Below are 13291 nucleotides of genomic sequence, written 5' to 3'. Positions count from 1 at the left end.
TAAATATATCTATATCTATCTAGAAATCTATGGTATATCTATATGCTAAGAAGATATAGAAATCTATGGTATATCTATATGCTAAGATAATATTTAGAGATTAAACATGTTTGGGGGAGGATATGGAATATTTTTATTGATTTTACTGTTTTCTAAAATATACTGATTCCATCAGAAAAGGACTTTTTATTTGTAAGTGTATCTATCTCTATGATAAAATTAAAATTTTGGTTGAAGAACGTTTTATAAATGTAAGAGCATCACGCATTTTTACAAATCGGATTTCTGTTTCAATGCTACTCCTATTCCATTTTATTTTTATGTTGGGAGAAGGAGTCAAAGAAAACTCTATTGAAATGCTGTGATAAGCACTTCCATCTTGTCTTTATCTTGACCCATTTCTAAATGTTTTTAACAGAAAATAATGATATGCTTTCACACACATCTCCTTTTTTTCAAACTCCTGAAGGTCTTTCCTTCATTGATATTTATCTGACATAGTAAGCAAAATGGTCATTTGGTCCATATTTGCAGGAGGATACACTAATATAGAAGATTATAGACTGCAAAATATTCTGTATTAAATAATCTGCTGCAGTGCAGTGTTACACAGATTTCTTTAATTTTGCATGGAGTCATACTTTCTTCATGCATACTGCATCCTCAAAACTGTTTTTTCCTTAAATAATGTAATGAAGAAATTAAATAATTAAAGCTGCAGACAAGAAGTGTTAAAGATGTTTAAGGAGGAAAAGAAGGAAGAGGGAAAGGAAAGAAATTAACATTTTTAGAGAAAATACTTGAAACTTTTAATGCATCTGTTATTTACTGAGAAAACCCACTAGAATGAGACCCAAAGGCTTGAGGGAAATGGCTATTCTTTGTTAGGGAATTGGTGATTTTTGTTGATTGTCTCATCAGAGTATTATTGATTAGATTACAGAGTTTCAAGTAAATTTTAAATTACTTTATAGACCCACCAAAGGTCATTCAGTATGCTTGAACTCACTGGAAGCATGCACCTGTTCTCTGGTTACTGTACAAGCAAAAGTTGCATTTGGGGAATCCTGTTGGCAGACTGGCACCATTTACAGGGAAAGTTAATGGTATTCCATTTTCCTACCCAAGCCTGGTTTTCTCCATTTGTTGCAGACTAGGAGATTATTTTAAATGGATTTTAAATGTCCCAGAGAACAGAGCACTTTTCCACAATCCAACCAAGAGCCCAGGCCCTCATACTTTGCTCTGAAATTGACTTTTAAGCTTGAGGGAAGACATAGTCATAAAGATTCTTATTGGTTAAGGAGGGGATTACTTGCTACTTTTCAACCTGAAGAGTTGAAGAACTTTGGTAAAAGGTATTTTAAAAATTCCTAATATCTCAATATCCCCAATAAATAGCATCAATAAATGTACCAAATATTAGAATCATATGATATTTTCGTTCTATTCAAACCCAACTCCCCACCTGTCTTTTAAAATTTATCTCCAGCTCTATTTTCTCCATGAAATTGCCTATACCATTCTAGCAGCATGTTCTTCATCCCCTCACCTCCTCTCTCTTAGTGTCAGCACTTAGCACTGACAATTAGACACATTAAATAATAATGTAACAATTCAAGAGTTTCAGTAGATGGTTTATAGCTTTGCGAAATTGTGACTTCTGTATTAGTCATTGGTCATAATGCCTAACCCAGTGTTCAGAAAACAAAATTCAACTGAGTAAATTTTAAAGATCTTATGGCTTTATTCAGCAATTCATGAATTGAGCAGCATTCAATCTAGCAGGTAGAAAGGAGCTCCAAGGAGCTGTACAGAATGAAAGACTTTTATAGGCAAAGGGAAGCAGGAACAGAGAAGTTATCCTAGGCAAAAAAAGGGATTGGTTATTACAAGTTTACTTTCCATGTAGGGGATGGCAGGGGGTCATCAGACAGATTACCCAACTAATGCTGATCAGGCGATTCCTGATTGGCTGATTTAACATTCCATTTCTGGGGGAGCCAAACTGTAATTCTTAGTTTGTTGAGTTGGGGTTAGCATGAGTGACTCTATTTTGGGCCTGTTGTCTTGTCTTTAACACCAGTATTGACTGACTGGCTGATGGAAGGATAGTTGGGGGGATGGATAGATGGATGGGTGGTTGCAGCAATATTAGTAATTGGGGCAGTAGATTTGTGGAATGCTGTCAGAGTTGAGATAAGAGCTGATTCATTCATAATATTTATTGGCCTATTTCACTTGTTTAAATTATGTGCCTGGTCCCTCTAGAGTTTAAGGCTGCAAACCATTTTCTAATTTTTGGAGCTTGAGAGACCCAAAGGATGTTAATTCATCCTAAGGAAAAAAAAGTCTAAAATACACAGTCTTTATTCATGAAAGATATTCTCTGTGGTATTATTTACAACATTAAGAATTGGAAACAATTTAAATGTCTTATAATAGAATTTAGTAAATTATACATCAACTCGATAGAGCATGGTCATTAAAATGATAATTACAAAGACCATGGAGACATATTTATAGGTCATAATATGTGAAAAATGCAGAATACAAAGTGTGTATTGTTATGTGTATAACTTAATAAAGATATGGTTGTTTGCAGACCAATACTAGGAAGGAGTATGTAAATATGAAAATAGCTATGTTTCAGCAATGGAAATATTGCTTTATTTCTCTTTGTTCCCACAATCTGTTCTAAATATTTTTCCTTTATTATAGTTTATGAAGATCGGAGTAAGAAAAGACAACAGGTAATGAATAGACAAACTGGTAGGAAACTTGGAACAAGGAATACATGGGAAGAAATGGGGTCATGGGGGGCAAAGAAATTAAATTTGGCATAAAAGGAAGAAGGATATCCATTTACTGCTGCCTCACCCATGACAAATTTTACTTGTGGCATCTGTCACCTATCCACTTACTTTTGCATGAATCTTGTTCTGTAGTTCTTAAAGTTCTACTGACAGTTACGTGTGTTGAGTGTGTATGGTAGAAGCACGCAATTTTTAAAATAGATTTATTGAGGTATGATTATACAAGAAGGTCCAATTTTAAAAATGTAGCTTTGGCCATCAAGTAAGAACTGCTCTGATAATTTAACCAGTTATAAAATAACCATGTTACTGAGAACCTTAAGATGATCTTTTATAAGCATGTCTATTATGAATTTTAACAAGACTTTGCAATTGCTTCTCATAAAACTAGTGGAATTTCGTCTTAATGAGTACATTGCAATTAATCACGTCTGCTGTTTCTAGGACTTGGATAATTAGCAGGTGAAAAAGAAAACCTCTGAATTCAGTCAGGAAAGGAAAATGCATTTTAGACACAATGAGTTACAAGTCCTTTTTCTTTCTATAAACTTTTGGGGTAGTGTTGATTTGGATATACATCTAGGGACACAGCTGAGAAATGATTGGACTTTGCGGTGAAGAGAGAGATGAGGGCGGAAGTAAGAAGTAACTGCTGCTTGATGACAGACTCAGGAAGCCCTGAAGGAAAGACCTTAGCTTTGAATTCTTTAGCCTCTTTCCTCCTCAGCTAACACAAGAACTTTCCACAGCGAGTGACTGGTAAATGTACAAGAGACAGGACAGTAGTATATATTTTAGGGGGCTTATCTGTGTAGATACTTTGTTGTAACTCTGGGATGGTAGAATTAGCACAAACAGGATTCTGAAAATCTGAGTTCCAGTCCAAGTCCTGTCACTCATTGGCTATGTGCAGCGGAAGAAATCATATCAGCACCTACTTTACATATTTGTAAAGTAACCGTGATGGCTGTGACAGTGTTAAAATAATGATGCCGTCTCCACTTATTTGGTATGTCACCATGAGAAGTAAATATGATAATAACCTGAAAGTACTTTGAAATGTGTATATCATTGCTGTATCAGTGCTCTGTCAGTAATTGTCATCAAGATCACTCTGGGTCATTATTTATCCAATCAGTGTGGCAGGGTTTACTTTCCTCCTTACTCTATAGATTCACCAATTTCCTCTTTTCCTTTGATCCAGATGTTTTCAGGGAATTTTACTTTGAATTTATAGAGAGAAAAAGGCCTTTTCCTCCCTAGACTCCATTTGGTAAAGTTTATGTTAAAACGTACAGAGGGCATGACTAACGCAGGAGAAATCGCAGCATTCTAGGCCCAATGTAAGAAAAGGGCTGTTGGATAATAGAATATTGATTAGATAATTTGCTTCAGAGTCATTAGTTTCCAGACATAACTGGACCACTTCTGGAATCTCACATCTTTCAAATTATGAGACTCCATCTGTTCAACCCAGTGCTCCTATACACACACAGTGGGGTAGAAAATGTGTTTTCCAAACTGTCTAGGATATCAAATGCAAAATCAATTCCCTGTGGATCTAGTTCTTTTATCTAGTCAATGGTGTAGCTTTGAATATTTCATTCACCTATAGGTGGTCAGTATTTTACCTGTAGGTTTTAACTTTTTCTTTCTACCTAGCATCTAGCATCCAGCTAAGCATCCACCATCCCCTAAGATTTTTTTTTCTAATAATGCTTAGCCCAGTTTTATAGAATGTCACAAAGTTTTGTATTGCTGACATTTTCTACAAAATTCTTTTCATTTTTCATTTCACTGCCAAAATGTCAACATGCAAATATCGTAAGAATTTGCCAACTTGTCTCTGTACAGACACACACACACACACACACACACACACACACACACACACACACACTGTATGACAAAGACTAGAATAAAAAATGATTAACGATACCGAATATATTGCCAGTTCTTACTGTACAAGATTCAGTCTATGCTCACCTTTCACAGTTCAATATGCAAACAGATCTCAAAACAATGCTCTAATTATTTTTAAAGTAAATAAATATCAGTACAGCAGTACTAGAGAAAGATGTTTTCCTCACCCAACTCTATGATGCACAGTATTTTCATAAAACTTGGTCTCATCTTCACTCACAGAAGACAATATTTAGCATTTATACAGTGAATTTATATTATAGCTTTACTTAACATGTCTACAAAATAGGCTTTTACTGTTTGTATTTGGAGAAAATTGAAGAGAAAAGCTGCCTTGGGGTCTTCAGTGATTTATTGGGTTTTTAGTCTTGATAGTCTTGATATTATGGGAGATATTCTTGATATTCCGAAGGTAGTCATAGGACTTAAGAGGGTAGTACTTGCTAGAGTTTAAATCAAAGTCTGTTCTTTCTTTGTGTGGTATCTGGTTTGGAACTGTCACAGGGACCTTGTAAACACAGAGCCAGGGAAATCTTATACTTTTTAAAATTGGAAAGCCCTGGAAAGCTTTCTATTGAATTGCATTCCATTGCCTTTAGAAAAATAAAATTTTATAATGAATTTTTTGTAAGTATGGGGTAACCCTTTTGAAAACAGTATTTTGCTACCATTCTGTATACATAGTAGGAAAGAATAGAAGCTGCTCATTGGAATAAGTTTAAACTAAACTTCTCTCCCAGGCAAACTTTGCACTGAAGTTTGGCTTGAGAGTATCTTACTGATAAATACCTTTATCATTCATCTAAGGATCAAGGGCAACAAAAGAAGTCCTTTTTTTTTTCAGATTACTTAAATGGGAAGTGAAGTTAGGGAAGGTTAGTATGGAGGTGCTGGAACAGTAGCTACACAATGGTTTTGTGATAACTACATCCCGAATATATCATGGGAAAAATGAAGTTATATCACCTACAGTAAATGATGAGTGGTCTAGATATACACTTTCTGGAAATGGCTGAATATAATAAGTGTTAAGGATGTATTCAAACAAGGTATTTATGAAATAATTTTGTCATAATTTATCTTGCTTCAGATAAATAAGTACAAGTCATACTGAATATTTTGAATTACAATGTATCATTTGACATCGAAGAATTAGAGCTAATGCCTGGACAAAAAATGTTTTAATTCCTAGGGTCTATTTAACTTGGTCTTCCTAAGCGAGATCAAGTTGTTGAGTCAGTATTCAACCCCTGATCCTCTGAGAGGTTTAAGAATAAAGGAGCCAATAAAATGTTTTGCAGAAAAGAGAACAGAGGCACTACAAAAAAAAAAAAAAAAAAAAAAAAAAGCAAATCTCTTGGGAGCGGGCTGTTGACAATGACAGCATTTATTCTTTTTGGTGGGCGAAACTCCAAGACCTGAGCCAATTGCTTTAATTTACCCACCCTTTCTTTACTTGCTTTTCACTTAATTATAGTCTGAAGTGGCGAGGAGGGGCATCACATTTATCCATCATATCCATCCTGAAGAAGATATTACTCTGGGACCAGGGGTAGAAGCTAGAAGGTAACAGACAGTTCGTGTCACTTTCTTCATATGTAGCTGAAGAAAGTCACCTGCAATCTTTACACTTTGCTTCAAATGGGAAAGCTTTCTTGGAACCAGTTTGTCATTGTAGGCCTTACATGTTTATAGAAGAGAGTCAACTATGCCAATCTAAGGCAACCTCAAACAAGTCGAATACAGAGATAAAGCTTCCTGAAATCTGCAGGATATTATTCACTTGTTAGTGTCCCATTATATAAATACTGTGCAATAAAGATAATACCAAGGCCTGAATTCACTCTTGTCCTGAGCTCATATATGTCATGAATCATATTTTTAAACAGCGGTGGTTAAAAATCTAAGGAATCTGAAATGTTAAGTCAAGTTTTCATTCTCCTGATTTATTAACCCAGATATGCATATTAGATAAATGTTAATCCTAGGTTCATTGTGCACTATCATCTTTGATCAATGCAGCCCTTCCTTTTTTTTTTTAATTTATATTATGCATCCATTTTTTAATTTATTTATCCATGATAGGATTGTTGTCTTCCAAATTAGTTTTCTATTGGCCTCAATTTTCTTCTCCTTTAAAGTAGTTAGATTCTATGATAGCTAAGGTCTCTTTCAGTTCTGATGTTCTGTGAATGAGATTAAAGCCTGAAATGTGTTTAGATCAGTGCCTGGAATATAACTAATCCTTAATAAATGGTAGTAATAATTACCATTTATTTTCATTATTAAATATGGCAAGTTTTCACTGTTAATTCTGAACTTGATATACTAGAAAACTGATTAGAATCCCCATAAATTTAGTGACTCTTCTACTGGGCAGTAAAATTTCTAGTATCATTTTTCTCCCTTGGTCAGCTCTAAACTGTCCATTACCAATTTATCATTGATTCACAGAATCTCAGGTTAGAAGAGATCTTAAAGGTCAATTTCCAGCAAGGATATAGCAGAGAAAAAAGTGAGGCAAACTTATTCCCAGAATAATTCTCATTTGCTGAGTTTCAAGATGAGTCCTGTGGAGTTCTTGCTCACTTCTACTAACCTGCTTGGATTTGTTTGTTAACATTTCACTGAAATTTTCTTTTAGAGCTATGAGGGACCTTGGCGGAGAGGCCAAAAACTAGTGGGGGACAAATCATCAGGTAATATATTGCTAAGTATAAGGCAGAGTAGAATGTAAAACTGCCTGGTTTCCTGCCATATGGCATGTAACTGAGGGAGAGTCCGGCATCAAATCCTACAATGCTGGTCCCATACAAAAGGAAAGAATTCGTGCAGGACTTACATCAGCTTCTATTTCAGCGTTAGTGATGGTTTTGCACTAACTGTTACTACTCTGTCAGTTCTTTGTCTTTTTGTCTACTGAGGCCTTTGAAAATAGAGCTGACTTTGATAACCAATAGAGCTTAAGGTCATGAAAAAAGATTTATTTTTATTTTTATTTTATTTTTTTGCTGTAGCTATTGATCCTTTCCTGGGGGCTTCATTCTGGCCAACTGGCTCTAATCAAAGAAGCTAATGAGTTCAAGGTAGATCCCAAAGCAGGATGCAGAATATGCCTGTGCATCAGTGGGAGAGGGGCTTCTTCAGTATTATGTAGATTTAGGAATCATGCTCTTTGCAAATGCACACATGATTGAAGTGGAGGATGCTGCAAAAGCAATTGATAATAAGATGAATGAATCTACAGTCATATGTTTGATATGATAGATGAATGGGGAGGGGTTCCAAATCTTTTTTTATTTTTTTCAGCAGAACTAGGTTTTCTCTTCTAAATACATATGCATCCAAATGGAAGAATATACCCTTTGAGTAAGCTAAATGCTGGCCCAGGGATTGGTTTGCCCATTCATTTCCTACCTCACTTTCCAATTCTCTCTCATGTTCAGTTGCAGTGAATGCTGTGTATGTGTGCCAAGCAGGGCACGCTCACAGAAGGCAAGAGTGTTAGTGGAAAGAAAAAGAGAAAGACACCATGGAGAAAAAATATCAATGAGCAATTTTGCCACTCTTAGGAAACCACTTCCAGGCCTCAGGAGACCTGGTGCAGTGATTCTTCTTCATTTCGTGGAGAAGTTGAAGTCCAGGGGCGACATAGCTTTCAAACAGAAGCATTTTGTGCTGCCTTTGCAGTCCTAAACAATAATAGCCCCAGAGTCCCAGAGGAACCCACAGGCTGTACTTCAAACTTGACTCATGAAGTACCTTGTGTAGTCCTCACAGTGGCTGCAGGGTTTCCCCTCCCATCTGACAGCAAAAGCCCACAATTCTGAAGGCAAGAAAGAGAGACTGATGTATACTGAGACTTGGATCTTTAGTGACCTCTTCCCATCCCATCTGAAACCCATCAGCTTCCGGAGGCATAATCCAATGTCCCTATGAATAGATGGGGGTGGTCTGGGTGGCAATTAACTGTGATCTAATAGATTGTGAACTTTCTGGACTCCAGGTTGGAGAAGGAGGAAGGGACTGGCTGGTAGTGAGACTGTGGCAAAACTCTAAAGCCTGAGCATAGTGCTTATGCTTTTCCACCTATCAATAATAATAATAACAACAATAACAATGGCCTTTATTATAAATCACATTTACTCTAGAGTTATTCAGAGTCTGAATTCCACTAACCTTTGTGTCTCCTCTACCTTCCCCTCCTCTTCTTTCTCCAGTATCCAGCACAATTCCTAGCACCTTTTAGGTGCTCAAAAGAGAAATCAGACAGATAAATGAGTAAAATATTTGCGCTTCTGCAAATGATTTAGTTCTTTTGGTCTTCCACTTCTTCAGTAATTTGAGGGTAATGGTATTTAGTGGGTTTGTTTTCAAGATTAAATAATATAGCACACCTTATACGATGTGTAAAAAGTCATAAAATGATAATTTTATGAGTTATAAATTTAACTTTATGAATTTTATGACCCTTAAACTTATGAATATTGAGTTTGCAGATATGGTTCAGCTGAGTGGATGAGGGGAGTGAAGCCCTAGGCAGATAAAAGAATTATTACCCGAAGCTATAGGTGTGAGGGTTAATTAATCTCAAATACATATAACCGATGCTTAGGAAGAAAGATAATGGGAGTTTGGAAAAGGAGAGGGAGAAAGAGGTGGGCGGAGGAGGTAAGGATATAGTGAATACTTTTAAAGTCAATTGAATTATTTCATAAAGGGTAGATTTTGTTTGCACAAGAAATCCTGTGCCAAAAAAGGCGGGGAGGTTGTTCAGCAGAAGTGGGTTAATTGGAGCTCCCTCCTGCCTGCTGCAGTCACGGTGCCTGATACAGTAATGAAGGCGGCGCAGCCACTTATTTCATCTGAACTTCCTCTGTGGCCCTTTTTATGTTAAAGTGTCTCACTATTTCAGAGCTGTGCTTGGAAAAGTTGGAAAACTTTTTTTCCCTTGGTAGAGAAAAAGAAGCCCTCCTCAGACACAATGGAACGAATGAATGAAGTTATTCCTTTGGCCCAACCCTTCCATCCATTTTCATACCAAATATTCATGGAAACATCTTTCTTCAGTTCTGCGACTGGAATTTTACTCTCCCTTGGTGTTGCTTAGAATCAGATGTACAGATTTCCAAAGTCCGCAGGCAACAGACCTGGCTTTGGAGCCACCGTGGTTGGCTTTTGTAGGAGCCGATGTGCCTTACGGTCCTGTGTGAGAGCTTCTCCCGGCAGCAGAATGTGTAAAACAGTTGCTGAAAAGCACAAAGAATTAACGAAGTGAAAATCTCGGGTTATTTGTTGGGCAATGGACACGCAAGTGACTTCCTTAAATACTTGGTTATTTAAAGAGGTTCAGAACGAGGATGAATGAATCTTTGGGGCGCTTGACTCGCGCCAGCGCGTAAATCTCTTTAGTCTTTCGGGAAGTGGCTGTATATTAATACAAATTCAGGAGGGAGGACAGAGAAATGGGTAAAACCACGACTCCCACACGGGAGCTCTCCTTTGAGCCCTTTGGAAAGTCTCGCTTTTGCTGCCCCGACCCTAGAGGTCACAGGCAGGAGAATCCGGCGGCGCTAGGACCTGGTTGGCGTCTGGCTGTGGCTGCTGTTGGGCGGGCAGGCGGAGGAGGGAGAGGAGGAGGGGGAATGTGGGAAAGGAGGGGTGTTAAGGGGGGCGAGGGGAGTAATTTATGCAGAGCAGGCGCTGCTGCCATTGCCGCTCACTCTCCTCGCGCGCAGTTTGGAGCCGGAGGGAGCGCAGGGAGCAAGCTAGCAGGCGCTAGGAGCCCGGGCCAGCAGAGGGGGCGCCCGGCCGCTGTCTGCACCGCCTCCTCTGTGCTCAGGGGCCCCGGGAGGACAGAGGGCGAGTCGGAGAGTCCGGGAGCCGAGCCCGGTGAGACCCAACTGCGGGAAGGCGCCTGCCCCGTTCAGCCACCTCCTGCGCTCGAGCCGGGGAGCGCCCGCCGACTGCCCCGCGGGCCGGAGAGCAGGGAGCACAGGTCCCTGCAGCCCCAGGGATGGTCTAGGAGCCGGTGTGAGGCTCGCTGCTCTGCTCCCTGCCGGGGCTCGCCGCCTCCTGCCAATCTCCTAGGGCTGCAAGCCGCGGCGGCCGGGGGCTGCGCGCCCGGGCGGCCCAGGCCGGAGAAGTTAGTTGTGCGCGCGCCGCTTAGTGCACGGAGCCAGCGCGAGAGAGAGGCAGCGAAGCGCCGGGGCCATGGGCTGGGGGAGCCGCTGCTGCTGCCCGGGACGGCTGGACCTACTGTGCGTGCTGGCGCTGCTCTGGGGCTGTCTGCTCCCTGTGTGCCGGACGCGTGTCTACACCAACCACTGGGCAGTCAAGATCGCCGGCGGCTTCCCGGAGGCCAACCGCATCGCCAGCAAGTACGGCTTCATCAACATAGGACAGGTAACGACAGGCTGGCCTGGCCCTCGGCCCCGAGGCTGCCCGGGGAGGGAGGATTCCCCCGCGACATCATGCTTCTTGTCTTCTCGTCAATCCCCTTCCCCCTCTTCCAGATGTGCTCTCTCAGCTGTTGCTCTAACTCTTGAGTGATGCTCACTCTTACTCTCTTTACACATACACTCACTCCCCAAAGTTGTTGGGGTTTGCGTTTTATTTACTTGTTTCTTGCAAGCCGTGGGGGACAGGTAGGATCTATGGAAAAATCATGTGCATACCCCATGAGTTGTTTCAGACCCGATTGGACCTTTTGACATGGAAATTAGGGGAACACTAGTAGCCTGAGCTTTTTTGAGGGGTAAGCACTGCCCTGGTTCCGGCTTCTTATGGATTTTTAGAGCTGGAGTTAGAAGGAGACAAGGAAGGGAAAGCCTTTCCTGCTCGGACCTGAATTTAGCCCAGAAAGAAGTTTCCTCTTCTTGGGCCAGAGAGCCGCTGAGAGCTGGAGGTGCAGGAGGCTCGGGGACTGAAGCTGGGAGGATGGAGGGAGGCGGAGGGAGGGAAGAGGGTGGTGGCGTGAGCGCAGATTTTGGGAAAGACCTCCCGGCTTCTTGGCCTCCTGCGTGGGATCCGTGTGTGGGCTCCCGGAGAGGGGGTCAGAAGGGGAGGTGGGAAACGTCCGAGACCCGCTTACCAGGGTTTGCTCTCCCGGTCCCCCGCGCCGCACCCCCCCCCCCCGCCCTCCCGTAGGGACATGCAGAGCCCAGAGGAGGCGTGAGGCGAGAGTTGGGTGGTAGGCAGCAGGGCGCAGGGTTTTTGTGGGGTACCTCTCGAGAGCTTTTGGCAGAGCTGCCCTGATGGGGTACAATGAGTTGAGTGGCACTAAAGGGATGATTGTGAACGCAGCAGATTTGGGAGTACCTCCGGGCTAAATTGCCTTGGCTTCCTTGCTCTTTCCAGAGAGAAATGGGATGGAGAAGGCAGTGTTAGCGACTTCCAGAAAGTGTCCGCCACCCCATACTCACACACCTTCCACTCTCTTCTTTGGGCCTGGCCAGATGCTTGAGGTGGGATGACTCTGCTTGAGGTGGGATGCTGAGGTGGTGGGGGTACCCTCGCAGAAGACGCACTTCTGGGACTGCCGGAGATGCACGCGCCCTGTGTGCCCTGCCACGGTGAAGCGAGTAGGGGCCAGCTGGTGCCGCTGAAGCAAGAGAGCACAGACGGTTTCTGATGTCAGTGTCCTCCACATCCAGGAATTCGAGCCTTGGAGCTGGGGAACTGGGCACCCTCAGAGGAGGCAGAGCTGCTGTTGCTGGCTGCATCTAGAAGGAGCTACGAAGTGCTGGGGGTGGAGGTGGTTTGGAGGAGCGGGAGCACAAGGTCTTACATTTTGTGGGTCCAGAGGGAGGACACCGTCCAGAAAAGCCAGTCATGTGGAGGACTGAGAACAGAGCAAGGGCCACAGTATATGTCCACCCCCTCCCCAAACTCTCCCCAAACACACACCTGGAAGGAAGTCAGGGAAGCCAGCCAGATTTTGTTGCCTGAGTGTCTATCGTCTTCCAGAGAGTTCCATTCAAATGGCTTGTTAGGATTCCGCTGCCTTCTTTTTTTCACTGGAAGAAAATACTAAGTCTGTTCAAATCTTTTTACATGAGCTTAAAGTTGGGTGTTGCATGTGACTGGGGAGGTAACTTGGAAGCCAACACTGACAGTAGCTGTGCTAATCTTTCCAAAGACGTATCTCTCAGGTTCAGCTAACAGTGAATATCTCCCATATATCAGGCATATTTGGAAGAATAAGTTCTTGAACATACACTGTTTTCATAATCTACAAAACGGCCATTTTTTATGGATATTACTTCATGTACAGCAAAGAGGAAACCGAGGCTGGAGAAGTTGACTGGCAGAGGGTCACCCAGCTAGACAGTGGCAAAGGCATGATTCAGATCTAAGTTTCTTTGGTCCAGGCCTACTCCTCTGTGAATACTGTCTTTTAGAGAATCCCTCCATCCCAAAGGGGGAAGGAGGAAGAAAGCAAAATCCTCATTTCCCTGAATTTTGATTTAGTAGCTCAGTAGACTGGCAGCAAACATCCAGCTACTTAATTCACAGATACTTCATTCAAACAGACCTGGACTTCTTGAATC

At 41.5% G+C, this 13291-nt stretch overlaps 1 protein-coding gene across 3 annotated transcripts in view; it reads left to right on the top strand.

Annotated features, from left to right (window-relative positions):
- Positions 1 to 10424: 10424 nt before the first annotated feature.
- PCSK5 (proprotein convertase subtilisin/kexin type 5) overlaps positions 10425 to 13291 on the top strand; it is a 421776-nt gene continuing 418909 nt past the window's right edge. For 2 of the 3 annotated variants that reach the window (XM_011377895.2, XM_023521942.1), the window contains exon 1: positions 10443 to 11144. In XM_011377895.2, coding sequence (XP_011376197.1) covers positions 10953 to 11144 — 192 coding nt within the window. In that variant the 5' untranslated portion in view covers positions 10443 to 10952. Of the gene's footprint in view, positions 11145 to 13291 lie in introns of all 3 variants that reach the window. The other variant, XM_011377894.1, reaches the window with a different exon arrangement.

Source organism: Pteropus vampyrus, unplaced genomic scaffold (genome assembly GCF_000151845.1).
Source record: "Pteropus vampyrus isolate Shadow unplaced genomic scaffold, Pvam_2.0 Scaffold324, whole genome shotgun sequence".
Taxonomy (NCBI): Eukaryota; Metazoa; Chordata; class Mammalia; order Chiroptera; family Pteropodidae; genus Pteropus; species Pteropus vampyrus.
Note: the sequence above shows the minus strand (reverse complement) of the source record. Positions and strands in the feature narration are given on the sequence as shown.